Here is a 23,234-nt window from a genome sequence, read left to right as displayed (position 1 = left end):
TTAGAACTCAGGATTTCTTCACTGCTGTGTGTGCTTTTCCACGACCTGGCGCCCACCTGTATGTGAGATCGACCACGCAAACCGCGGGGTGAGCCCCATAGAGCAAGCCATGAGGGGAACAACGCCGGTGGAGGCACGGCGGGAACCAAACGCGGGCGTGTTACACTCACCGCCTGCCTCGCCCTCGGGCTGTCCTGCCGTCCCCTGCCTCCTCTGCCCCCTCCGGCCCCGAGCGCCGCCGCCGGGGGGGGGGGGGGGGGGGGGCGGGGCCCGGCGGGCGGCTGCAGCCCAGGCCTCGGCTGCGCCCCCCAGGCCAGGCCGCGGCCGAGCCGGCAGGACCGAGGCCGCTCCCCCCGCGGCCGCCAGCTCGGAAGCCGCCACCCCATCCCCAAACACGCGCCACGTGTCCCCCCGTATCCCCCCGGGGCTCCCGAGCAGCCGCACCGGGCCCGGGCCCCCCTTCTCCCGGCGCCGTTGCCATGGCACCCATCACTTCCGGCGCGCGGCCGCGGCGTCGCGGCTCGATGACGCAACCAGGGCCCGGCGCTTCCGGTCGCGCGGGCCGGGGCCGGGGCCATGGGCGCCGCCCGCGATGCGGAGCAGCAGCCGGGGCCGCCGGGCGAGGAGGGCCCGGACGACGCCGAGGAGCAGCTGGTCGGCACGGTGAGGCGGGGCGGGGCCGGGCCGGGCTGGGGGGGCGGCGGCGGCGAGCGGCGGTCGGGCCGCAGCTGACGCGTGTGTCCCGCAGAGCCCCTGGAACATCATGATCAAGCACCGGCAGGTGCAGCGGCGCGGCCGGCGCTCCCAGATGACCACCAGGTAACGGGCGGGCCGCGGGGACCGGGCCGCGGCGGTGGGGGAGGGTTGAACAGAGGGGCTGGGCCGAGCACCGGAGCGGGGCGGAGGATCGGGGTTAGACCAGGCTCGGGGGTCACGCCCCGCCCCACCTGACTCCTCCACCTGCAGCTTCACGGACCCGGCCGTGTCCATGGACCTGCTGCGAGCTGTGCTGCAGCCCAGCATCAACGAAGAGATCCGGGGCGTCTTCAACAAGTACATGAAGGTGAGAGCCGCGGGGGCTGCCCCGCTGCCCCCTCCCTCGCACCTGGCTCCCGTCAGGAGCTGGGCCCGCGTGCCTGCCCCCACCCCGCTCAGGCACTGACCCTCTCCTGCCGCCTCCTCTCCAGTTTTTCCAGAAGGCAGCGATCAATGTGCGCGATAACGTCGGGGAGGAGGTGGACCCAGAGCAGCTCATCCAGGAGACGTGTCGGAGCTGCCTGGAGCAGGTGGGTGCTAGCGAGGGGCTGCACTCCCCTGGCCGAGCAGAGCAGCCTGGCTGGGACACGTCCCTCTTCGTGGCTTTGCCATTAGCTGGGGGCACATCCGCAGCCCTCGTGTGGTTGCTGTGCTTGGCTTCGTCCTCCCAGGGACTCAGGGCCGGGCAGCTCATGCTGCTGCTTTTCACTGCTGCTGTCGGAACGTGTCACGCAGCTGGAGCTTTCTGCAGAGACCAACCCCCTTGGCACCGGTCAGAGAGTCTGGGCTGGGTGTGGGATTTTTTTCTTTCACCTCTTGCTTTTGTCCTAGTCGCCCAGATTTTGTCACACTCAGATTGTGTTTTTGTGTCCCGCCGTCTGTGAAAGCACGGCGTGACGCCTCCCAGAGCAGAGCTGCTACGGGGCTTTCGGGCAGATATACGAAAGTGGGGGGGGCTGGCAGGTCCCTCTCTGGACCCAGAATTGGGTAACCTTTCTTCCTCTCCCTGCAGGCCAAGCTGCTGTTCTCCGATGGCAAAAAGGTTGTTCCCAGGTTGCCCCATGAGCAGGCAGTACCAAAGGTAAAGGTTGTTATTGTTCCCAGAGACTTGGATGACTTGTAAGAGCTGGAAGAAGGAGGAGGAGGGTTGGAACCACTTTGTTCTCTGCCTCTTCTTGTCCGTCAGCGCGCTAGTGAGGAGGCAGAGCTGGGGGTGCTGGGCTAGGAGGGACCGGTACCTACAGGGCAAGGAAAATCCCAGGCGCAGTCGCTGCTTGTTGCAGTTTGGTGCTTCTCACCCAGATGGGATGGGGTCAGCGTTTCCCCATGCACTCGTGCTCTGGCAGCCCAGGGCCCAGCTCATCCTGCTGCCGTTCCTCTTCCAGCGTGCCCGACAGATGGAGGAGGAGCTGAACCGTCGAGGGAGCCCCATTCCCAAAAAGGTGAGAGAAGTTTCCACACAAGGGATTTTATGTTCTGGAAAGCCTTTTCCTCGTTCCTGGCTGTTGTCACAGTATGAGCGTGTGCAAGTTCACGGGCTGCTTTTGGGATGCCCTGGAGGTGCTCGCTCTCGTGCCTGCCAGCATTTCTGCTCGTGACAAAGGAAAGAAGCTTCCCTGGGAGGGGGAGGGTGACCGAGAGGGTTCTCTCAGCCTGCACAGCTGAGTCACGGGAGGATTTCTTCCATGCAGAGAAAGGGGCGTCCTCCGGGACAGAGCCTGTCGAACGATCGCGGGGTCTCGGGCATGGCTGCGTGAGTACGGGTCCCGAGCTGGAGCCCCTGGTCCGGGAGGGCGGCGGGGAAACGGGGCTGCCTGACGGAGGGAGTACAGAAACTCTGTGGCCTCCTTCCCCTCCTGCACAAAGGAGAGGTACAGGGGGGTGCCTGGGGTGGGCAGGAGGGGTTTAGGTTGAGCTGTTCCCCCCAGGAGGCAAAGACCTTCAAGGACTCTGTTTTAAACAGGCCTGAAGGGGTGAAAAGGTCCAGATGGACCATTCAGAGTGAGCAGGGTGGGACATGGGTGGTGGGATCTTGGCAGCCGGGGGGAGGAGGACGGGCAGCAGAGATGAGTGTCTGCAGGGGAGTGGAGGGAGTGAAGGAAGGTGGATCTGGAAGGGCTGGGGCTCAATCCCTGCTGCTGGCGCCGTGGTGGTGACTGCGCTGGTCCCACAGTGACTCGTTCTTAGCTGCATTTTCCTTCCCCGCAGGTGGAAGCTCAAAGTCTCTGAGCCTGTGAGAAGGGATGGACCAAAGGTATTGGCTGGCCAACGCTGCTGGGCTCACCCTCTCCTCCCCTTTGCTTCCGCTGCGGGAGTGGAGGCCAGCGCCGAGCTGTGCTCTGCCCCGACGGGCCCCAGCAGTGCAGCAGAGGAGCAAGAAGAGGAGCGAAGTGCCTGGAGGCCTTTGCTTGTCTCCCCCAGGCACCGTAGCCCACAGCTCTGCAGCGTGGTGCTGCTGTTAGGAGACCTGGGGAGAGCCGTAGTAGCCAGGAGGATCCCACAAGTGTTTCCCATGAGGGAAACTGCTTAGATCAGCCCAGAGGGAACGTTAACTTCCCTGTGGCCAGCTCCCTCCCTCCCAGGCCGGGGGCGGTTCTGAGGTTCCCCGTCAGAGAGCCGAGGCTCGTGGAGCACGGGCCGGCCCCAAGCTTCGTTTCTAATGTTGCCCCTTTTCCAATTGCTCTGTAGTGGGATCCATCCCGACTGACTGAAACCACAACCTTTGTGCTGGGATCTCGAGCAAACAAGTAAGGAATGGCCCTGTCGATGGAGGGTGGTGTCTCCAAGGCAGGAGCTCGTAAGACTCCTCCCGTCACTTCGCTTCTCTGCCTCACAAGCAGTAGGAAGGGCTCAGGGAGGAGAGGAGGTGTCCCCGTACCACCGCGGCCGCCCCCCGCACGGGTGTAACAGCCCCTCCTGTTCCTCTTTCAGAGCTCTCGGGATGGGAGGAACAAGAGGCCGACTCTACATCAAGCATCCCCACCTCTTTAAGGTCAGATGCCGCGGCAGGACGCTTCCTCCTTCGGGGTTTGCTCAGAAACAGCTTCCGATGGGAATCGGGAGCGTGTCCTTCGGCCGGCTTCTCCCCCTCACCCGTGGTTGGTCCCTTGGGGCGCGTACACGCGCCGGCCGGCCTAGCACTCCGGCACAGCAGTTCACGGCTTAGCGTGGCCTCCGAGGCGGGGGGTTTGCCTGGAGCCAGGGCTCGAGGCTGGAGGAGCAGCAGGCAGAGCTGAGCCCAGCCCCGGCGGGCAGCGCCACAGGGGGGACGCGCTGGAGGCAGCGCCGGAGCGGGGCGCAGCGTCCCGGCAGCGGGCGGGCAGGGCGGGAGGTCTCTCGCCTGCGTTCAGCTCGGTCCTTGCTGCTTTATTGCAGTACGCAGCTGACCCGCAGGATAAGCACTGGCTGGCAGAGCAGCAGCACATGAGGGCCACAGGGGGCAAGATGGTGAGTACGCCCGGGCCGGCGGCTCCTGCGGCTGGTGGGGACCGCGCAGAGACCCCCCCGCAGGGCTAGGACGGGCGGAGGAGCGGTGAGGCAGGGCGTGAGCGGCGGCCCGCTGCGGGGAAAGGCGGCTGCGGCAGGAGGTCAGGCCCAGGAGGTGCTGCCGGGGCGCCGCGGGGGTCCTTCCGCTGACCCCTCGGGGTGCGGGCGAGTGGCGCGGGGCAGGAGTCCCCCGGGGAGCCGCAGCGCTGCCCTCGCGGGAGCCCTGAGGCATGTCCCCCCCCCTTGTGCCGCAGGCCTACCTCCTCATCGAAGAGGACATTCGGGATTTGGCTGCCAGCGACGATTACAGGTGAGGAGCGGAGCAGCGGCGCCGGCGGGGGGCTCAGTGCCAGGGGGTGTCAGGAGTTTGTGCTTGGTGCGGGTTGGGGGCCGTGGGGGGTGCTGGCGTCTCTGGGGGGTGCCAGGGGTTGGGTGCGGTGCTGGCTGGGGTCTCTGGGGCGTGCCGGGGGGGTCCCTCCGTCTCACCCCACCTCCCCCCAGAGACTCCGTCGACCTGCGGCTGGAGGAGCTGAAGCCCTTCGTCCCGCCCGCCTGGATGACCGAGAAGATGCAGAAGCACATGGAGACGCTTCGCCGCGGGGGGGACGTCCCGCCCCCCGAGGGCCCCCCCGAGCCCTGAGGCCCCGCCCCGCCTTGAGCCCCCAATAAAGCCGCTTCGCACCCGCCTCCGCCGCCTCCTTGGGAAGGGGGGAGGGGGGGTCTGGCCCTTTAAGGGCCTGCCGGGACTCGTGGCTCCGCCCCGCGCCGCAGCGGCCAATCGCGACGTTCCCCCGGCGGCCAATCAGCGGCCGCCGGCCGTTACGGCGGCAGCGGCATCCGCGGCCAGTCGCGATTGGCCGGCTCGAACGAGGCTGCGCACTGATTGGCGGAGGCGCCGCACGTTGGAAACATTCAAACGGGGCGCGGGAGCGGGGCGGGGCCGGGCGGCTGCTCTGAGAGACACCGGCACCGCCGCTCCGCGCCGAGAGACACCGGCACCGCCGCTCCGCCACAGCCGGGCCGGGGTCTGCAGCGGGAGGGAAGGAGGGAGGCAGTGAAGCCCGGTGCGGCGCCGCCCGGGAGCGGGAGCCGCGTCCAGCGCCCGTGAACCGCTGGGGCAGCGGCGGCCGGAGCCCGGAGCGTCGCCCCGCGCCCCCGGGAGCCGCCATGGCCTCGCAGAACGCCGACCCCGCCGCCCTGTCCAGCGCAGCCGCTCGCAAAGCGGCCGAGGCGGGGGCCACGGCGGCCCGCGGCTCGGTGGGGAAGAGGTGAGCCGGGACCGGACCGGGGGCGGGGGGGCGCCGCCCCGGCGGGCCGAGCCGAGCCGAGCCGAGCCGGTAACGTGTGCTTCCCCCGCAGGCTGCAGCAGGAGCTGATGGCGCTCATGGTGAGTGTGGTCCCCGGGGCCGAGCCGGGGGACGGGGCGGGGGGGCGGTCCCCGGGGCCGAGGCGGGGGTCCCGGCCGCTTTGACGCGCTGCCCCCGCAGATGTCCGGTGACAAAGGCATCTCCGCCTTCCCCGAGTCCGACAACCTCTTCAAGTGGATCGGGACCATCGACGGCGCCGCCGGCACGGTGAGCGGCCGGGACCCCGGGCCCGCCCTGCTCCCCCCGGGCTGAGGGTGCTCTTGGTCCTCCCCCACCCCTTGCTGGGGCTCCCCCGGGAGCTGTGTCTGCCCCCCCCGGGCTGTGCCCCCCCCGCTGACCCCTGTCCCCAGGCCTACGAGGAGCTGCGGTACAAGCTGTCGCTGGAGTTCCCCAGCGGGTACCCCTACACCGCGCCCACCGTGCGCTTCCTGACGCCCTGCTACCACCCCAACGTCGACACCCAGGGCAACATCTGCCTCGACATCCTCAAGGACAAGTGGTCAGCCCTCTATGACGTCCGCACCATCCTGCTCTCCATCCAGAGCCTGCTGGCAGGTGGGTCCCATGGCCATGTCGCAGCAGGGGGGGCTGGAGGGTCCAGGTCATCCCCCCGCTGACCAAGTCCCTGTCCCCAGAGCCGAACATCGAGAGCCCCCTGAACACACACGCTGCCGAGCTCTGGAAGAACCAAACCGGTGAGTGTCCTCCCTCTCTCCATGGGGGCAGCCCCCCAGCCCCGGGGCTGCCCCAGGACCCCCACACCCCCCCTCTCTCCGCAGCCTACAAGAAGTACGTGCGGGAGACGTACGCCAAGCAGGCCAAGAGCCAGGAAACCTGACCCGCGCCGCCGCCTCCCCCCCTCGCACTTGGGTCTCTGCCCGCTCCCTGCCCGGCCGCTCCCCCCGGCTTTCTGTATCATAGGCTGTTTTTAAATTAATTTTGCAGTTCGAGCCACGGTTAATGTATAAATAAATGCATGTTTATAACTTTTCTTCTGGGGGTTTTGTTGCAGTCTGGCACCCCATGAGTGCCCGGAGGCACCTCCTCTCAGTCAGCCTGACCTCAGGGTCCCGCTAGTCCTCCTGTGAGCAGGGGCGGGAAGGAGGGGGGCGGACACTGACCCCCGTGGAGTAACAGGGGCTTTATTAACACTTGGGGTGCCTGGAGCTTGTCCCCTTCCCTCCACATTGGGGGGGCAGCCCCCAGCATCACCTGCCCGGGCCGGGGTGGGGGGGTACAGTGAGCAGGGCTCTGTCCCCTGCTCCGTGATGCCTGAGCAGGCACGGGGGGTGCCAGCACTGCCCTGTCCTCTCCTCCCCCTGTCAGAGGACCCTGCAGCAGTGCCCAGGGTAAGACCCGCCCCGAGCCGCCCCAGCTGCAGGGGCTGCAGTGCCGCCCATCCCCGCCGGCTGCGTGGCCTCCACCGTCCAGAGCGGGATGTTGGCTCTGCTCTCCATCTCGGCCAGCGTGGCCCTCACCTGCTCGATCTCCTCCTCCAGGCACCGGGCGGCCGGGGGCTGCGTGGGCCCCCCCCCTCGCCGGCTCCCTTTGCGGCTGGGCGGCCCCCAGCCCCCCAGCCCGGTGCGTAGCGGGGCCGTGCCGCCCCCCTGCGTGGAGAAGAGCTGGCAGAGGTGGTGGGCTCGGCGCAGGTCCTGCAGGAAGAGCTCCAGGGCGGAGAGGAAGAGCACCCACAGCCGCTCCAGCTCCCGCCGCTCCTCGGGGCTCGCCGGCCCCTGCCGCAGCCCCGCCAGCAGCGCCTGCCGCAGCCCTGCAGGGTGGGGGACGCTGAGCCGGGGTGGCCCCGAACCCCTCCACCAGCCCCGGTGTGGGTGCAGGGGGGGCACCATAGCCGCTGCCCGGCACAGCAGCCCCCTCCTTACCAGTGCTGAGCTCACACGCCTCCGCGCTCCTCCTGCACCGCTCCTCCCGCAGCCGGGGGCCGTCGGCACTGCCCCCGAGCTGCAGCACCAGCTGCCGGTGCCCGGCTGTGGCCTTGCAGAGGGCGGCCTGGGCTGTCGCACACATCCCTGCTGCCCCCCGTGCGTGGCACGCGTCCCCTCTCCCCGGTGCCATTGCTCCCCACAAGGATGGGGCAGGATCAGGCCCCTCCCCAGGGGCTCCTGGCTCTCCCGGGGGGCTCAGCTCTCCTATGTCGCAGGGATGTGACAGGCTCTGAGCTGTGTCCCTGTGTCCCTCCAGCTGCACGGTGCCTCCGTCGCCCCACTACTGTGCTCCTCCCCGCTGGAGAGGCTGCGGGTCCCCGGGGAGCAGCGACGCACGGGGGGTGGCACAGGCTGTCCAGGCACAGAGGCTCCAGCATCGCCTTGGCCCCACAGGGAGGGGGCTGCTGCTGCCCCCCCCACCTTATAGCCAGGTTCTCTCTGCTCTTGTGGGTGGGACATGGGGGTCCTGGTGTGGGGCAGGCGGTGGTGGCTCCCCACATCCCCCGTGGTCCCACAGCCCTACCCTGGAGTGGGCAGGAGCAGCTGCCCAGGGCCCCCGGAGCTTCGCTGCCTGCTGAGTCCCCTTGGGGCTGCGTGAACTGGCCACTCCGTATGGAAAATCTGAGCTCAGCGCTGGCGCCCGCCCAGCAGCCCGTGGGAATCGCGGCCCCGCGCTGCCCCCGCACCCTGCCAGCACGGCCCCGCGGGCTGAGCCCGACTGGCACGACACACCCAGGCAGACACAACCCCCCTCCCCCGGGGAGCGGTGCAGGGGGCACGGTGCTGCAGCCCCCTCCCCACGCAAACAGAAGTTCCACAGCAGCAGCTCAAGCCTTTCCCCTTTTATTGAGGCTCAGACCCAAACCGCATGCGACAGACTGGAGGAAAGGCTCGGCCGCCGGCAGCGGGGTGACACCGGAGCCCTGGCACGGGGCAGGGTCGCAGGCAGCCGGGGGCCGGGTGCTGCGGAGCTGCTGCTCCCCGGGCGGTGGTGGAGCAGGGCTGGGTGCAGCGGCCGGCCCGAGGAATGTCTGGTCCCTTACTGCACACCCTCCATCATCTTCAGGAACTCTGCAAGAGAGCGGCACCCTCAGCCCGCGGCTCTGCCTGGGGTGCGCAGCACGGGTGCTCGGCCGGGGCCGTTGCTCACCGTCAAAGTCAATGCGGCCATCGTTGTTCTTGTCCGAGTCCTTCATCAGGTCCTCTATGTCCTCCTCGGTGACGTGCTCCCCGGTGGCCCTCAGGATCTCGCCCAGCTCCTCGATGTCGATGAACCCATCTGCGTTCCTGCAGGAGGGTGAGGGCAGGATGTGGCCCTGCTTGCCCCTGCGGGCAGGATGGGCAGGCATCGCCCCCCACTCACCGGTCGAAGATGCGGAAGCAGTTGGCCAACTCCTCCTCAGACTTGCCCTTGGCGTCCTCTTTCATCTGGCGCACCATCATCACCAGGAACTCCTCGAAGTCGATGGTGCCGCTGCCTGCAGGGAGGAAGCCGAGCGCGGGTCAGGCTGCCCGCCCGGCGCCCAGCACCCACCGCCTGCCGCCGAAGGCTGCTCACCATCCTCATCCACCTCCTCTATGATGGCGTCCAGCTCCTCCTTGGTGGGGTTCTGGCCCAGCATCCTCATCACCGTCCCCAGCTCCTTGGTGCTGATGTCCCCGCCGCCGTCCGCATCGAACATGTCGAAGGCGGCCTTGAACTCTGTGGGGAAGGGGGTCAGGGCCGGGCAGTGCGTGGGACGGGGCCACAGCAGCGGGTCAGAGCTTGGCCCCACACCTCAGCCGGCCCCGGCCCCTCTCCCCGCCGCCGCCGCGCTCACCCGCGATCATCTCCTCGCTGAGGAAGGCGCGGGCCTCGGCCTGCTGGTCTGTCTGCGAGGGAAGGGAACTGGGTCACCGCAGCCGCCCCTGGGAGCCCCTCGCATGGGGTGGCCCCACGGCGCAGGGCTGCGGGGAGAGTCCCTGCCCAGCCAGAGGATGATGCTGTGCCGGGGCGAGCCGCGAACCCCCAGCGATCCCCGGGGCTCTGGTGCCGCCCTGGCGCTTGCGAGGGCCGTGGGGAGCCGCCTGCCCGGGGCCCCCGCCAGCCGGGGGGTCTCCATGGTGCGGGGGCCGCTGTCCCGTGTGCAGCCTTGGCATCCCAGGCACGCCGCGCTATTTTCAGGATCTCCTCGGCTCCCCTTACAGGGCTCAGCGGGGCCGCGGCCACGGGCACCTGTTGGCCCCGATCGGGTTTCTCCTGGAGGCGTGGACCGGCGGCGGAGGCGACTCCGTGTCGCATGACCCAGCGCTCGGCTTTCAGCCACCCCCTGCCACGGCCGCCTCCGCGCAGCCCCGAGCTCGGCCAGGGCTGAGCCAGCGGCCGCAGGCACCCGCATCCCTCGGGCAGCCGCACGGTGCCCCCCAGCACATCCCGCAGGGACCCTGCACCGCCCCGCCACCTCCCTGCCCTCGCCCACCACAGTCAGCCCGGCCCCAGGGACCGTCTCCCAGCCACCATCCCCGGAGGCACCTCGGCAGCCCAGATCCCCCGGACACGTGCGGTGCCCGGTGCCTCCTGCCCTGCCGGGTCTCGCCCTGGCACGCGGCACGCGGCAGCATGGGAGCTCTTACCATTGAAGGCATTTTTGCTGCTTCCCTCCCCCAGGGAGTCACCACCTCCTGCAGCAGAAGCCCCCAGAAGCTCCTTGGTGCCCCTGGCACCCCAATTTGTAGCGTCCCCACCACATGGCGCGTCCCCAGCCGCTGACCCCCCCGGCCCCGGCAGCCTATCAGCTCCCCGGTGGCAAGCCGGCCTGCTCATTGGCAATGGGAGCATTTTACCTAATTTAGCCAAAGCGTTATTGGCCAAGAGCGGGGGATTAAACGTGGGTCTGAGGCTGGGATAGAAATTCAAGCCCTCCGGGGAGGGACACTGGAGCCTTGGCAGGAGGGCGGCTCTGCCCCTGCCCCACAAGACCCCCCCGCCCAGGGTGGCTCAGCAAGGAGGGGGTTAAAAATAGCCCCGGAGCCGCCGGCATTACCCAGACAAGGGGGCCAGGACCCTCGCCCACTCCCCTGCCCACAGGATCCCAGCATGGGGCTGGACTCCCCTGGAACAGCATGTCCCCCCCCTCATCCCCGCAAGACCCCGGGGGCTCCAGCCTCACCCTGTCACCTCCAGCCCCCTCCCTTCACCCCATTTTCTGATCAGGTGGGCCAGGGCAGAGCTGCATTGCAGCCCCAGATGAGGAAGGGGTCCCCGGCGGGGCCTGGGGTGCGGAGCCCCCGAGGGGGAGCAGAGCATGAACCCCCCTCCTGGGACAGGGTCCCCAGTGCTGTTGGGTCCCGGGTGTGGAAAACCCGCCGTTCCGTGCTGCTGGGAGGGTGGGAAATGTGCCCAGGTGCCTCCTTGAAGGCTCTGCCCTCGCACACCGCAGCCTGTGCCAGCCGCCTTTGCCAGGGTCTGGCCAGGGCTAGTGACTTTGGGGATGCACTGGCCGAGTGGTCCATGCCCTGGTGGTGCTCCGAGGGGGGAGCTCGGGGCTGCAGTGGGGTCAGGCTGGCAGAACCCTGACCTGCAAGGTCCCAGCGCTGGGGACATCCAGGCGGTTCCCTGGCTCCTGGTTTTGCCCAGACCCCCGTTCCCTGGGTGGGAGCTGGGGACAGCACCAGCTCAGCCCCCCTGTGCACCCCACTCTGCCCAGCAGCCAGTCACAGAGGGGCTGGGGGGGCTCTGGGGCTCCCTGGGCACTGGGTACAGAAGCCCCCCCAGATCCACCTGTGCCCAGGGGAGCACCAGGGTCCCCATCCGAGCCTGGGCAGGGTGCAGGGTGCCAGAGCAGGGGCAGAGCGATGGCAGCAGCTGGGCCGGTTCCTTGATATTAATAGACATTCCCAAGAAAGCGACGAGGAGGGAGCGGGCGCGGCGCTAAATAAGGCCGGGGGTGCAGCCGGGACGCGCAGGGCGCGGGGAGGGGGGGTGTCAGGGCAGCCCCGGGGATGTCCCGCAGCGGCTGCGGCACAGCGAGACCGGGAGCCTGGGTGCGGGGTACCGGGGTGTCAGGGTACCGGGATATGGGGGTACTGGGGTCTGGGGGTACGGGGGTGTCGGGGTACCGGGTTATGGGGGTACCGGGGTGTCGGGACCCTGCAGTGCCGGGGCGCGGGGCTCCTGTGGCCCCAGACGGGGGACCCGGGGCTCTGCCGGGACAGCTCGGGGACCGGGGCGGGGGGACGGTGCAGGGGCTGCGGGCAGCGGTGGGCAGAGCTGCCGTGACCCGTGCCGGGCCGTGCCGGGCCGTGCCAGCCCCGCCGCCGCGATCCGGGTTCCCGACGGAGGCGGAGCCGCGCAGGGAGGATCCCGGGACGAGCCGCGGCGGAGCGGCCATCGCTCGGCACCGCCCGGCTCGGCACGGCCCGGCCCGGGCCAGCACGGTACGGACTGGCCCGGCCCCGCCCGCAGCGGGGACGCGGCTGCACCGGGGACCGGGGGCGAGAGGGGGGGCCCGGGGCTGCACCGGGAGGGGTGTCCGGGGCCGGGGTGTTCCAGGGCCAGAGCGTCCCAGCCTGGGCCCGTGCCCTCGGCTCTCGGCGCTGTGCTGGCCCATGGGGGGCAGCCCCTGGCCCTTGCCCGTCCCGCCGTGTTGGGGTAACCGGGCTTGACCCCCCTTTTCGGCAGCTGGGCTGGACGGGATGGCCGCCCGCATCCTGCACCGCCTGCGGCACGCGTTGGCCGGCGAAGGTGGCCGGGAGGAGCGGGCACATGGCGGCTCCGAGGCCGAGGACTTCCCGGAGAGCTCGGAGCTGGAGGACGACACGGAGGGGCTGTCGACGCGCCTCAGCGGCACCCTGAGCTTCACCAGCCACGAGGAGGAGGAGGACGAGGACAAGGAGGAGGAGGACGGTGCTGGAGAGGCGCTGGGGGAGCCGCCGCAGCCGACCGGGGCGGCAGCGGGTGCAGAGGACGGAGGCAGGTCCTGGGGCCGGTGCGCTGGGGGGGACGGGGCGGCCCCGCTCCCCGGGGGGGACCCAACCGATGGTGGGAGCGTCAGCCCGGAGACGTCGGGGCGCTGGGAGAGCCCCGTCCCCGCAGCAGGCGCGCTGACACCCCTCTCCCGGTGCAGAGTGGGGCCCCGCGGCGGAGCGTGCCGGCGGCAGCCTGCTGACCCGGCAGCTGCAGGAGCTGTGGAAGAAGTCTCGGGGCAGCCTGGCACCGCAGCGGCTGCTCTTCGAGGTCACCAGCGCCAGCGTGGTCAGCGAGCGCTCCTCCAAGTACGTGGTGAGTGAGCCCGGCGGGGCTGGGCGGGCGCGGGGCGGGCGCGGGTCCTGCTCCCTCCCGGGGCGGGGGGCCCAGGGGCTGGCGCTTATTTCTCTCTGTCTTTCCCCGTGCTGCTCGGACGGTGCCGGCGGCTCAGATGAGCCTCAGGTAACTATCGCCGATGGGTGCTGCGGCTGCAGCAGCTCCCTCCCGCCCCGGTGAACCCCCCACCCCTGCGGCCCCTCCGCGGCCGCGCGCCCGGCTCTGCCCGGCCCCGCGGGAGCAGCGCGCCCGCGGCGGGGCCCTGACGCCCGGCTCGCCCCGCAGCTCTACACCATCTACCTGATCCGCTCCGGCCGGTTCGACAAGGCCCCCGCCGCCATCGCCCGGCGCTACTCGGACTTCGAGCGGCTGAACCGGCGCCTGCGCTGCCGCTTCGGCTGCGACATGGCCGGCGTCGCCTTCCCCAGGAAGAGGCTGCGCCGCAACTTCACCGCCGAGACCATCGCCAAGCGGAGCCGAGCCTTCGAGCAGTTCCTGTCCCACCTGCACTCCATCGCCGAGATCCGCCGCTCCCCCGAGTTCCTCGAGTTCTTCTACCTGCAGGACCTGCGGGCCGCGCAGCGCCTGACCTGCACCGGCATGTACCGCGAGGCGCTGGCCACCTGGGCCAACGCTTACCGGCTGCAGGACCGGCTGGGGGTCTGCAGTTCTGGCCGCTTCCTCCTGACGCTGGCCGGGCTGGCCGTTTGCCACCAGGAGCTGGACGAGCTCGGCGAGGCCCACGGCTGCTGCGAGCAGGCGCTGCAGCTGCTGGAGGCCCAGGGCAGCCACCCGCTGCTGGGCCCCTTCCTGCAGGCCCACGTCCACCTGGCCTGGAAGGTGGGCAAGGACAAGCGGCGCTCGGAGGCCCGGCTGCAGGACCTGCGGGAGGCTGGGCCGCCGCTGCAGCAGCAGCCCACCCTGAAGGAGTGTCTCATCAAGGAGCCTCTGGAGTGAGCGGCTCACCGCCTGCACGGCCAGGAGGGCTGGGGGACGCAGGGGGACGCAGGGGGGCTCGTGCCGGGAGCGGCGAGGGCGATGCCACGGGAGGGACGGGGGGCAGCACGGCCCGCGCCCCGCAGCCGCTTCGGAAATGCACTTTGTCTGGGGTTGGTCTGTCCCGTGGGGCCGGGTGCCCGTGGGTGCTGCCACCCGCACCGGTGCTGCTGGGAGCCAGCTCTGCCACCGCGGGGCTTCCGGAGCGGGCGGGAGCTCAGCTGGGATGTCCCGGCACTGTGTAAGGGAGCGGGAAGGCTCCTGGCAGCATCCGGGGCTCTTGCCAGGAACTTCCCATAAAACTGATATAATAACAAGGACTTTATTTAATAAAGTCTCGGTAGGAAGCAGAGCGAGGTGCCTGCTGCGTCTCTTCAGCTTGGCTGCCCGGCAGCAGAAGCCTCCAGCCCCCCACACTGAGCTGGGCGCTGCCCTGTCGTCCCCCCGGGCGGCTGGGCCCACGCCTGGCCCCGGGGAGGAGCCTGGGGGCCAGCAAAAGCCCAGGGGCCAGCAGAAGCGGTGACTGATGTTCCAGGGCACCGGGAGGGCAGCAGAAGTGAGAAGGGGAAGCCACGTGTGCCGCGGTAGCACTTTCCCCTCCTGCGACCCAGCCTGCTGCGGGGGCAGAGCTGGCCCCCAGTGCCCCCCCAGGCGTGCAGCGTCACGGGGGCCAGGGGGACGGACTCCAGGGGACGGAGCGAAGCTGTTCACCGGGCGGCTTTATTTACGGCAGGCGAAGGGCGGCCGATGGCAGCGTGCGGACACAGTGGATGCCTCTGCGGGTGCCCACTCTCTGGCACCGCTGCTCCCCACAGCGCTGGATCCCGCCTGGTCTCCTTCAGGGCTCCGTCCCGCTGCCACCCAGGTCCCGCCTCGCCCACATCAGTTTTGGTCCCTCGGGGTGCCCGAGCCTCGGCCCACGGGGGTTCCTCCGCTAGAGCTTGCTTGGGTTTGGCGTTTGCTCCACCCTGATGACTCCCTCCTGCACGCAGGTGACAGCCAGAACCCCGTCCCTGCGCCACAGCCGTCCCTGCACCAGACCCCGGCACCCGCCTGCAGAGAGACCCCGTCAGACCGTGGCCCCGGGACGCCAGGGCCGGCCTCTGTCCCTGGGAAACGGGGCGAGGACTCACCAGCCCAGGGGCTCTCGCACTCGTACAGCATCCAGTGGTCCGCTCGGAAGGGCGCATGGAACCACATGGAATGGTCGAGGGACACCATGAACTTGACACGGTGCTGGCAGTGCGGGAGCAGGGCCGTGCCCAGGAAGGCGTAGTCGGAGATGTAGGCGGCCACGCAGCAGTGCACCTTCATGTCCGTCTCTCCTGCGAAGCAACCGGCACTGCCCGTCCACCACGGGGTGGACAAGCCCGGGCCTGTAGCGCGAGGCAAAGCTTCCTCCCGGCCCGGCTGCTGGCCCAGCAGAGCCGAGATGCCCTTTCGGACCCGCTCCCCTCGCTGTGCCCCCCAGGGCTGAGCACAGCCCACAGGCATCGCTTTCTGCTCCCTCGCCCATATCTCAGCCTTCCCCACAGGTTCGGGGCGCGGGCAGCCCCCAAATCACAGCCCTCTGCGGCGTGAGCCTGAGCCCCAGCCCTCGGCTCGTGAGGCAGCTGAACCACCCTCCCACCGGGACCCACCTATGTAGCCTCGTGCTCGCACCCAGAAGAGCTGCTTCGGCTCCTGTGCCTCCGAGCAGAACATATTTGGCGGGTTCACGGGTTTGATATCAATCGGCACGTCTTCAGCTTGAATCTTGTTGAGATGCTTTCTGTACCTCTCTGCCAAGTTAGGGTTCCTGTAGGCCGACCCGGACAAGCGAGGTTAATGCCAGGGGCACATCCTGCTGGCAGCGGCTTCAGCCACGCAGAGGGGCAGGAGGGGCACGGCTCGGGCCCTGTCCTGCTTCTCTACTCCCCTCCCAGGCATATTTGGGAACTTCTCAGGCAGTCGCCCCCATCCCTGCACCTCCCTAAGCCCCAGCCACAGAGAAGAGCATCCCCAGCGGGCCCCTTCCTCACTCACTGCAGGAACTTCTGGATGAGCTCCTCTTGCGTCAGCAGCTCCTCGGGGGGCGGTACGGCCGACATGGTGAACTGGTGCTGCACTGGGCTCTCCTGGGAGAGCTGGAAGGAGGCCTGGCAGGTGAAGATCGGCTTTCCGTGCTGGATGGCCTTTACGGAACGAACAGAGAAGCTCTTCCCTGTACGGGTGCGCTCCACCTCGTACAGCACCGGCACCTTGGGGTCTCCTGGGACAGAAAAGGGACGTTCTGCTGTTGGGGCACCACAGAGGGGACCTGACCTACAGAGGCTGAGCACTGGGCCGAGCCCGCTGCGCCCTGAGCTGGCAGCGCCACCCACAACCTCTGCTGTGCTGGGGCTGGGATGGCGGCACCTGCTCGCCCCTGTGGGCCGCAGCCCCGGCATCCCCAGCCCCTCCGCCACTGGATTCACCGCCTGGCCCCAGCCACCCCAACCCCTGTCCCCGCAGTCACCTCACCGCGGCCTCTCAGCCCCCAGGCACCCCCCGGCCCCTGACCTGCTCCTCCCACCGCGGCCTCCAGCCGCCGGCGCTCACCGGCTCGGCCCCGCTCCCCGCAGCCCGGTTCCCGGCCCACCTGCCCGGACGAAGTAGCAGTGCAGCGAGTGGACCTGTTCGTCGCTGCTGACGGCGTGGGCGGCCGCCACCAGGGCCTGCCCCACGATCTGCCCGCCGAAGAGGCGCTGCGTAGAAGGCACCCAGTGGTGCCGGCCCCTGCGGGGGAGAAGGCGGCGGCGGTGAGGGGCGGCGGCAGGGAGGGAGGGAGGGAAGGAGGGCGGCCCGGGCCCGGCGCCCCCGCGCACCTATAGAGGTCGACCTCCAGCCGCTCCAGGTTCAGCACGCTCGTGATCAGCACGCTCCGCAGGTCTCCGAGCGGCGGCGGCCCCGGCCCCGGTCCCGGTCTCCCGGCGCCGTCCGGAGCCGCCATTTCCTCAACGACCCGGAACCGGCAACACTGACAACGGCAACATCCGGCCGGCGCGCGGCGCAGCAGGAAGTACGGCCCACCAGCGGGGCGGTGGACCGCCAGCTGATTGGGTTCTCGAGAAGTCAGTCACGAGGGTGGTAGCAGAAAACGCTGGACTGATTGGTTCGTCTACTGCCAATCGGAAGAAAGCGCCTCTTATTGGCTATCTCTCGGGTGTGGGCGGTGCCCTAGCGCGTTTAATAGCGGCGGCGCTCGTATGAGGGGAGCCGAGGCTGGGCCATGGAGCTGGGCGCCTGTTTCAGGAGCTACGAGGACTTCAGGGAGTGCTTCCGCGCCTACAAGCTGGTGCAGGGGTATCGCTACGGGCTACGGAGCTGCGTCTCTGTCCGCTGGTACAACCGGCAGCACGGCACCGCCGTCCGCGAGGATGTCCGGTAAGGCTGCCCTGGGCCGGAGCGCGGGGGGGCGGAGCCGTGTCTGTGCCCGGCTGAGCGCTGCTGCACCCGGGCTGCTGATGCCTTCAGAGGGGCTGATCCCGGGGCTGTGACCCACCTGCGGAGAGCACCGCCGGCCGGGTCACCACTTGTTGTTTTCATGCTCCGGGGTCGCTCTCACCCCTTCGCGGCCTGGCCGTGTCCCCGCCTTCCCTGGGTAACGCTTGCTGTCCTGGGGCTGCTGCTTAGCTCTGGTTTAACCCTCCTTTTGCCTCTTGTAGCAAAACCTGTAGCTTTGATCTTTGGAATGATCCTCTCCATGTTTCCCTCTCCCTGTACTTAATTCCTCAGCCTGTGCTTTGTCTGACACTGTCTTGTTCCCATCCAAGTTGGTGGATCTGCTTGTGTGTGCAAGGGCTGCAAGGTCATTCTGCAGTTACACAGCTGCTCCCTTACTACCTTAAAATACAATTTCATGCCTTGAAGCCTTTCTTGCTATATTCTAACCTGTTCCTCCAGACACAGAGGGGTTACAGAAATGGTATGTGCTCTAAGGGAGTAAGACACAAACATGCAGGTATCAAGTTTTTGTTGATGGTTTTGCTGTTTCTAGAGAGCAGAAACAGGGGCACCATTGGGAATGAGCTGGGGCTGCTTTGTAGCGTCTGATTGTGGCTGTTGTAACTCTTGATTCTGTTGTTTCTCCTGCATTTGAGCTTTACTCCAGGCTTTGCTGAGCAGAAAGCCAGCCTGCATGTCTGACAGGCACATGTGTTTGCTGTGTGCTCACCAATTGAATATAGCACTGATGTGCAAGAAATGTCTAAACTAAATGCTGACAGCCTACACCACCACTGCTTCCCCCCTTAAAGTTTTAATGTTTGCAGGTTCATGCAGGTGAAGTTTGGTTGTGCCCGAATCCAGAGATACAAGAAGAGTAAAAGGCAGCAGTCCAGCTTATGTCCAGCTTATTTTGTGCTACAATATGAGGAGGACATAGACCAGCTGGTGATCAGCGAACTGAACAACAACCACGTCCATGTGGTCCCGGTGTGTTCCCTGAGCAGGGCCACCGCTGTGACAGCGAGTACCGTGGCAGGCAATGGCCCCGCAACGAAACGGTGTGAGCAGCAGCGGGGGAGTGGGACCGACAGCACTGCTGCGGCGGGGGAGGATGCAGTCGCGGGACAACTGGTGGACAGGGTCCCCGCTCCATACAGGACTCCTGTGCACCCTGAGGCAGTGAAGGAAGAACCCTTGGCCTCAGCGCTCGTCAGGGTTGCTGAGGTCATGAAAACCTTCCTGAGGGTGGACAGGGGCTCGCTGGCCTCGATTAGTGCAGACAGTGACTACGGCCTGGATAGACTCAGCTTCCAGACCAGCAAGATGAAGAGCTCGTTTCTGCGGTTCCCCAAGAGCCTCCTGCTGCACCGGGCGCCGAGTGAGGGGGGACACGTTCTCTACGCTTTCCTTGTGGAGAATAAGGAGCAAGTGGGGAAAGTGGTGCACTTGTCACTGCTGAAGGATGACACCGGCCACAGTGTCAGGAAAATGCTGACTGTCTTTAAGGAGTTCAACCCAGAGTGGCAAAAAGTGCAGGCTGTCTTTGTGGACATCTCCTTCTTTCACAGAGCTGTCCTCCAGGAGCTCTTTCCCTCTGCCTGGGTGCTCCTATCTGTCTCTCATGCTGTCCGCCTGCTTGAGAAGAACGTGAAGGAAGCAGAAATCTCCTCTTCCCTCAAGCAGAGCTTGATGCTGGCCTTGCAGAAGGCCGTGTGTTCCCCTTCGCCTGCCAACCTGGATGCCCTGTCTCAGCTGGTGAAGTGCGTGGTCAGCCCGGAGCTGTACAACGACCTGCGAGCCAACTGGTTCTCCTGCGAGCCGCCACGGTGCACGTACGTGGGGAAAGGTCCACACTCCTGTGGCACGCTCTTGGACAGCCTGGACCTCATCACGCACCAAATAGCTGGTCTCTTTGGCCAGCAGCCGTCCCTGGAGGCGAGCGCTTTTCATTTTCTGGAGTGTGCGGAGTTCCTTGATGCCGGAGGCTTGGAAAGCCTGAACCAGGGTTTCCCAAGCACCAAGGAGGACAGTTGGAGCAGCCTCCTGGAGAAGCCTGGTGCGCATCTCAGTGCCACAGTAGAACCAGGCCCCGTTTCTGGCTCCCCGGCTCTTGCCGAGCACCCGGGGCCCACTGGACAGGCTGCCATGGCGGGGACGGGCCACGTGCTGGCCATGCTGTGGGCGAGCTGCACGGAACTGGGCTCCTGGCTGTGCCGGAAGGAGTGGGAGATGGTGCAGAGCTCCACGCAGCTGCTGAGTCCTGTGTCGGGCAGCTTCACCGTCCGGCTGCTGGAGGACACGCAGTGGGTGAGCCGGGACTGCCGGAGCTGCAGCTGCTGTTTCCACCGCCGGTACCGGCTCCCCTGCAGGCATGTCCTGGCCGTGCTGCAGGCGCGCCGGGGCCGTGTGGAGGAAGCCATGGTGTGCAGGCGCTGGCAGAAGAGGTACCAGCACCTCCCGGCCCCCGTGGACGGTCTCCCGGGCCGTGGCAGGGGTTTGGTGGGCGACTGGCCAGAGGGCAGGGGGGAGAGGGTCCGGTCCCTCAGCCTGGAGCTGGCCAACCTGCTGCTGCAGAGCGAGGGCCGGGAGCTGGAGGAGCGCAGCTCCGAGCTGGCAACCATCTTGGCTGCCTGGGCTCGGGCACCGGCACCAGGGGAGGAGGCCGGGAAGGAGCCGCTGCCCCTGCACTGCTCCGGGTAGCGGGGACACTGAGGAGACGCGTGACGGCGGCGGGGGGGGGGGGGGGGGGGGGGGCTGGCCCTGGGCGCTGTACAGCAACACCCGCCCCGTCTCCCTCCGGTACCGGCAGCGATGGGCCGCGTCCGGCCGGTACCGGCGCTTGGGGCCGGGGCGCTGCTGACGTCGTCCGGCCGGTACCAGCGCTTGGGGCCGGGGCGCTGCTGACGTCATGGCGCACCCCACGGTGATTGGTGGCGTCCCGGGAGCGGGGCATGATGGGATACACCCCCCCTGTCGGGAGCGGGGCATGCCGGGATACACCCCTCTCCCTGCTGCGGGCGGGGAGCAGGGCATGCCGGGATACACCCCCCCAGACTGGCGGGGAGCGGGGCATGCCGGGATACACCACCCCCCCCCCCACACACACACACACCCCCCCCCGCCCCGAGCAGGCGGCGGGCCGGCATGGCGCTGCAAGGCCACGGCCCGGCGCTCCCGGCTCGGGCAGGGCTGGCGATGGTGCAGGCGGTGGCGCAGACCCTGCCGAGCCTGGGCCATGACTCCCTGGTGACCCACGAGCTGGGCGCGGACGGCCACATGGTCTCCGTCAGCTTCCAGAGCACCGTCATGAGCGGCGTCTTCGCCTTCTTCCCGCGGGCGCTGCTTGTGCACCGGGCCGGTGGGCGGGCAGGCCGGGCGCTCTACGTCTTCCTGGTGGCCGGGCTGGCCCCGCCGCAGTGGGGTGGCATGGCCAGGGTGGTGCATCTCGCCATCCCACGGGACGAGTCGGCGGGAAGCCTGGCCCGCATGTACGAGACGTTCAGGGCCTTCAACCCCGCCTGGGCCAAGACCCGGCTCATCCTGGTGAGCCCCGGCCTCCCCGAGGAGTCAGTGCTCGCCCAGGCCTTCCCGGCAGCAGAGGTGCAGCTCTCCATCTTCCACCTCTGCAAGCGCCTGAAGCAGCAGATCCAGCAGATGGCCTTGGAGGGCCCCACTGAGCACCGGGTCCTGGCCTCTCTGAACGACGCCATGCGCGCAGCCTCCGAGACCAGCCGCAGGAAGATACACACCCTCCTGAGGCGCATGGTGACGCCAGACGTGCAGTCTCAACTCTGTATCGACTGGCTGCTCGACGATGAGATCTGGGCTGCGCACAGGAAGAGGACCTGGGGGGTGGGTGGTAGCTACTTTAAGGACCTGGAGATCGTCACCCAGGGGTTAAACAGGGTTTTCAGGGCTGGGCGCTGTCTGGAGAGCTGCATCACCTCCTTAGTCCAGCACTACCAGAACTGTATTTCGAAGAGCCATCCTGATCACTGCGCTGCTTGGGCAGGTCCCCAAAGCCTGCCTGCCTCGGGTTCGCCTCTCGCCCCTTTGGCGTGCCAGGGTGAGCCATCTCAGAGCTCTGTCCAGGCCTCCCCCAACGCAGCAGCAGCTCAGCAGCAGCCAGTGCCAGCCTCTCCCAGAGCTGCTAAGAGTCCTGTGATTGTTCTCCAGAGTTCATCGGCAGCTCCTCAGTTCCCTGAGGCATTTCAGTGTCAGCCTGAAACCCTCCAGGCTCTCTTCTTCCAGGATGAGCCCAGAAGCCCTCAGTCTTCTTCAGATCCTTCATCTCCTGCAGCTAAACTGCAGGCCATAGAAATCCTGGAGGGTGACAGCAAGGAGGAGATTAAGCGAAGGGCTGAAGAATGCATCAAGCAGTCTTTGAGTGATATTTGCACAGAGCCTGCTGCCCGGCTGTGCCTGAGCGAGTTTGCGGTGGTTCAGAAGTCCGTGCAGCTGATAGGCACCGAGGAGGATGCTCTCAGCATACGGGTCCTGGAGGATGCCCACAGGGTGGACATGAAAGGCCTCAGCAGCTGCACTTGCCACTTCAACCAGGTCTTCCAGCTGCCCTGCCGCCACATCCTGGCTGTGCTGAATTTGGACAGGAGGACCTTGCAGCCGGAGATGCTCAGCAGACAGTGGCAGAAGGGATGCGATGCCCATCAGGCTGGGCAAGACAGTGCTGATGGCCTCTTGGAGATCCTGAAGAGCTCCTGGGACGAGTCTTTGGATAAATCGCTGGTGGTGTCCTTCCTGACGGCGGAGATCAGCCGGCTTCTCACCCACTGCAGCAGGGAGGAGTTTGAGCGCAGGTACAGGACCCTCCGGGAGCTGGCAGATGGCTGGATCGGGCCCTACGTCGAGGTGAAGCTCTAGTGCTGAGTGGGAGCCGAGCTGGCCGCCCCATGTGCAGCCCTCAGGGGCAGCAGAAGTGTGGGAGGCCTGTTCGTCGCTCCACTGCTGTCCCCGCTGCCACCCGTACTCCACTCAGCCTGTCGCTCCCTTGAGGCTCACCATGGAAGGGGCAGTTTGGGTCCTTTATCTGCTGAGTGACTGTCACCTCTTGCCCAGGGCAGCTGAGGAACCGGGTTGGGAACTCCTGATCACGCTGGACCGGCAACCAGCCGCTGACCTGGCTAACAGGAGACGTGGCTGGAAGCCAGTCGCGGGTGGTTCGGCGTGGGAGGTGATGGTATAATAACATGGGATAAAATTATTTGATCTGTGGCCAGTACCTGCAGGTCCTTCCAGCATCCAGCTGTGATGTGTTGTGCAACAAAGCCAATAAATCGGCCTTGTACCACTCAGGAGCTGCCTGTCTCTGTGCCAGCTGCAGCCGCCCCTCCCTGCCGGCAGGTCGGGGCGCTGGGGCTCGCTCGGCCTGTGAGATCAGGAGGGGCCTCGCATGGCGCGTCGCGGTGGTCTGGTCTTGTTGTGGCACTCTCCGGTTAGTGGAGCAAGCCCGGCTGTGAGGCGGCGGTGGAGCCAGAGGGTGGCAATCGCCGCTGCTGGCAGCACAGCCCCTGGTCGGGAGCGGAGGAGTTGTTTGTCTGGTTACAGCAGCTGCCCTCAATTCCTCAGAAAGGGGAACCCGCCCTCCCTTGTCAACAGCTGCTGTGCTGGGGGTCACAGCAGTGCAAACAAAGCTGTGGTGAGGTGGAGAGCAAAGGCTTTGAACACGTGGGGTGGGGGAGGACAAATAACCCAGAAGAGCAAACAAGCTGTGGCCCTCGGGCCTTGCTCTGGTGCTGGGTGAGCTCCTCAGCCCCCTCGCTGCAGCCAGTCATGCTGGAACGTGGCGGGGTGCGTCGGAGACCCCACCCCATCGCTCTGGTGCAGTCAGGGCTGGTGTTTTCCCAGTCGGTGCTTCCTTGGTTAGCGCTTCGGTTGAAGTAAAACTGGCCCGTTGCGGGAGTAGGACTGTGGCACGGT

General features: G+C 67.5%; 8 protein-coding genes across 9 annotated transcripts; 5 read left to right on the top strand and 3 right to left on the bottom strand.

Annotated features, from left to right (window-relative positions):
- Nucleotides 1-539: 539 nt before the first annotated feature.
- DNTTIP1 (deoxynucleotidyltransferase terminal interacting protein 1) lies at nucleotides 540-4,928 on the top strand. 2 transcript variants are annotated; one of them, XM_074843271.1, is made up of 13 exons: nucleotides 540-663; nucleotides 749-819; nucleotides 967-1,063; nucleotides 1,188-1,286; nucleotides 1,769-1,837; nucleotides 2,142-2,198; nucleotides 2,448-2,509; nucleotides 2,965-3,010; nucleotides 3,445-3,503; nucleotides 3,688-3,748; nucleotides 4,132-4,203; nucleotides 4,497-4,552; nucleotides 4,744-4,928. In XM_074843271.1, exons 1-13 carry the CDS (start codon nucleotides 577-579, stop codon nucleotides 4,880-4,882), a joined length of 975 nt encoding a protein of 324 aa, XP_074699372.1. In that variant the 5' UTR covers nucleotides 540-576; the 3' UTR covers nucleotides 4,883-4,928. The 2 variants fall into 2 exon arrangements, with proteins under 2 accessions (XP_074699372.1, XP_074699373.1); XM_074843272.1 differs by lacking the exon at nucleotides 4,132-4,203.
- Nucleotides 4,929-5,050: 122 nt separating this feature from the next.
- Nucleotides 5,051-6,599, top strand: UBE2C (ubiquitin conjugating enzyme E2 C). The gene is made up of 6 exons (XM_074843274.1): nucleotides 5,051-5,510; nucleotides 5,602-5,629; nucleotides 5,730-5,816; nucleotides 5,960-6,164; nucleotides 6,245-6,304; nucleotides 6,389-6,599. Exons 1-6 carry the CDS (start codon nucleotides 5,410-5,412, stop codon nucleotides 6,445-6,447), a joined length of 540 nt encoding a protein of 179 aa, XP_074699375.1. The 5' UTR covers nucleotides 5,051-5,409; the 3' UTR covers nucleotides 6,448-6,599.
- Nucleotides 6,567-7,682, bottom strand: LOC141931312 (regulator of G-protein signaling 9-binding protein-like). The gene is made up of 2 exons (XM_074843273.1): nucleotides 7,490-7,682; nucleotides 6,567-7,377 (listed from the first exon to the last, which is right to left on the bottom strand). The coding sequence occupies exons 1-2, from the start codon at nucleotides 7,680-7,682 to the stop codon at nucleotides 6,932-6,934; spliced, it is 639 nt and encodes a 212-aa protein (XP_074699374.1). The 3' UTR covers nucleotides 6,567-6,931.
- A 697-nt stretch (nucleotides 7,683-8,379) lies between these two features.
- On the bottom strand, nucleotides 8,380-10,259 carry TNNC2 (troponin C2, fast skeletal type). The gene is made up of 6 exons (XM_074842909.1): nucleotides 10,166-10,259; nucleotides 9,373-9,424; nucleotides 9,111-9,254; nucleotides 8,916-9,030; nucleotides 8,703-8,839; nucleotides 8,380-8,623 (listed from the first exon to the last, which is right to left on the bottom strand). The coding sequence occupies exons 1-6, from the start codon at nucleotides 10,175-10,177 to the stop codon at nucleotides 8,592-8,594; spliced, it is 492 nt and encodes a 163-aa protein (XP_074699010.1). The 5' UTR covers nucleotides 10,178-10,259; the 3' UTR covers nucleotides 8,380-8,591.
- Nucleotides 10,260-11,821: 1,562 nt separating this feature from the next.
- On the top strand, nucleotides 11,822-13,911 carry SNX21 (sorting nexin family member 21). Its single transcript, XM_074843263.1, has 4 exons — nucleotides 11,822-11,968; nucleotides 12,213-12,503; nucleotides 12,658-12,812; nucleotides 13,119-13,911. Exons 2-4 carry the CDS (start codon nucleotides 12,227-12,229, stop codon nucleotides 13,788-13,790), a joined length of 1,104 nt encoding a protein of 367 aa, XP_074699364.1. The 5' UTR covers nucleotides 11,822-11,968; nucleotides 12,213-12,226; the 3' UTR covers nucleotides 13,791-13,911.
- Nucleotides 13,912-14,137: 226 nt separating this feature from the next.
- ACOT8 (acyl-CoA thioesterase 8) lies at nucleotides 14,138-16,853 on the bottom strand. Its single transcript, XM_074843264.1, has 6 exons — nucleotides 16,676-16,853; nucleotides 16,450-16,586; nucleotides 15,855-16,080; nucleotides 15,470-15,627; nucleotides 14,963-15,154; nucleotides 14,138-14,882 (listed from the first exon to the last, which is right to left on the bottom strand). Exons 1-6 carry the CDS (start codon nucleotides 16,798-16,800, stop codon nucleotides 14,764-14,766), a joined length of 957 nt encoding a protein of 318 aa, XP_074699365.1. The 5' UTR covers nucleotides 16,801-16,853; the 3' UTR covers nucleotides 14,138-14,763.
- A 206-nt stretch (nucleotides 16,854-17,059) lies between these two features.
- Nucleotides 17,060-20,508, top strand: ZSWIM3 (zinc finger SWIM-type containing 3). Its single transcript, XM_074843254.1, has 2 exons — nucleotides 17,060-17,234; nucleotides 18,122-20,508. The coding sequence occupies exons 1-2, from the start codon at nucleotides 17,080-17,082 to the stop codon at nucleotides 19,995-19,997; spliced, it is 2,031 nt and encodes a 676-aa protein (XP_074699355.1). The 5' UTR covers nucleotides 17,060-17,079; the 3' UTR covers nucleotides 19,998-20,508.
- On the top strand, nucleotides 20,432-22,609 carry ZSWIM1 (zinc finger SWIM-type containing 1). The gene has a single exon (XM_074843255.1). It carries the CDS (start codon nucleotides 20,442-20,444, stop codon nucleotides 22,176-22,178), a length of 1,737 nt encoding a protein of 578 aa, XP_074699356.1. The 5' UTR covers nucleotides 20,432-20,441; the 3' UTR covers nucleotides 22,179-22,609.
- Nucleotides 22,610-23,234: the final 625 nt, after the last annotated feature.

Source organism: Strix aluco, chromosome 17, assembly GCF_031877795.1.
Source record: "Strix aluco isolate bStrAlu1 chromosome 17, bStrAlu1.hap1, whole genome shotgun sequence".
Lineage (NCBI taxonomy): Eukaryota > Metazoa > Chordata > Aves > Strigiformes > Strigidae > Strix > Strix aluco.
This window is presented reverse-complemented; position numbering and strand designations above follow the sequence as displayed.

Excerpts from the sequence above, each read along its gene's own strand:
- DNTTIP1 (XM_074843271.1), top strand. The coding sequence starts at position 577 with ATGGGCGCCGCCCGCGATGCGGAGCAGCAGCCGGGGCCGCCGGGCGAG. Across the intron at positions 3,011-3,444 it reads TGAGAAGGGATGGACCAAAG|TGGGATCCATCCCGACTGAC; the intron begins GTATTGGCTGGC and ends ATTGCTCTGTAG. Across the intron at positions 4,204-4,496 it reads GGGCCACAGGGGGCAAGATG|GCCTACCTCCTCATCGAAGA; the intron begins GTGAGTACGCCC and ends CTTGTGCCGCAG.
- UBE2C (XM_074843274.1), top strand. The coding sequence starts at position 5,410 with ATGGCCTCGCAGAACGCCGACCCCGCCGCCCTGTCCAGCGCAGCCGCT. Across the intron at positions 5,817-5,959 it reads TCGACGGCGCCGCCGGCACG|GCCTACGAGGAGCTGCGGTA; the intron begins GTGAGCGGCCGG and ends CCCTGTCCCCAG. Across the intron at positions 6,305-6,388 it reads GCTCTGGAAGAACCAAACCG|CCTACAAGAAGTACGTGCGG; the intron begins GTGAGTGTCCTC and ends CTCTCTCCGCAG.
- LOC141931312 (XM_074843273.1), bottom strand. The coding sequence starts at position 7,682 with ATGGCACCGGGGAGAGGGGACGCGTGCCACGCACGGGGGGCAGCAGGG. Across the intron at positions 7,378-7,489 it reads GGCGTGTGAGCTCAGCACTG|GGCTGCGGCAGGCGCTGCTG; the intron begins GTAAGGAGGGGG and ends CCCACCCTGCAG.
- TNNC2 (XM_074842909.1), bottom strand. Across the intron at positions 9,031-9,110 it reads AGAGGAGGTGGATGAGGATG|GCAGCGGCACCATCGACTTC; the intron begins GTGAGCAGCCTT and ends TCCTCCCTGCAG. Across the intron at positions 8,624-8,702 it reads TGGCCGCATTGACTTTGACG|AGTTCCTGAAGATGATGGAG; the intron begins GTGAGCAACGGC and ends GCTCTCTTGCAG.
- SNX21 (XM_074843263.1), top strand. The coding sequence starts at position 12,227 with ATGGCCGCCCGCATCCTGCACCGCCTGCGGCACGCGTTGGCCGGCGAA. Across the intron at positions 12,504-12,657 it reads AGCGGGTGCAGAGGACGGAG|AGTGGGGCCCCGCGGCGGAG; the intron begins GCAGGTCCTGGG and ends CTCCCGGTGCAG. Across the intron at positions 12,813-13,118 it reads AGCGCTCCTCCAAGTACGTG|CTCTACACCATCTACCTGAT; the intron begins GTGAGTGAGCCC and ends CTCGCCCCGCAG.
- ACOT8 (XM_074843264.1), bottom strand. The coding sequence starts at position 16,800 with ATGGCGGCTCCGGACGGCGCCGGGAGACCGGGACCGGGGCCGGGGCCG. Across the intron at positions 16,587-16,675 it reads CTGGAGGTCGACCTCTATAG|GGGCCGGCACCACTGGGTGC; the intron begins GTGCGCGGGGGC and ends TCTCCCCCGCAG. Across the intron at positions 16,081-16,449 it reads CTGCTACTTCGTCCGGGCAG|GAGACCCCAAGGTGCCGGTG; the intron begins GTGGGCCGGGAA and ends TTTCTGTCCCAG.
- ZSWIM3 (XM_074843254.1), top strand. The coding sequence starts at position 17,080 with ATGGAGCTGGGCGCCTGTTTCAGGAGCTACGAGGACTTCAGGGAGTGC. Across the intron at positions 17,235-18,121 it reads GCCGTCCGCGAGGATGTCCG|GTTCATGCAGGTGAAGTTTG; the intron begins GTAAGGCTGCCC and ends TAATGTTTGCAG.
- ZSWIM1 (XM_074843255.1), top strand. The coding sequence starts at position 20,442 with ATGGCGCTGCAAGGCCACGGCCCGGCGCTCCCGGCTCGGGCAGGGCTG.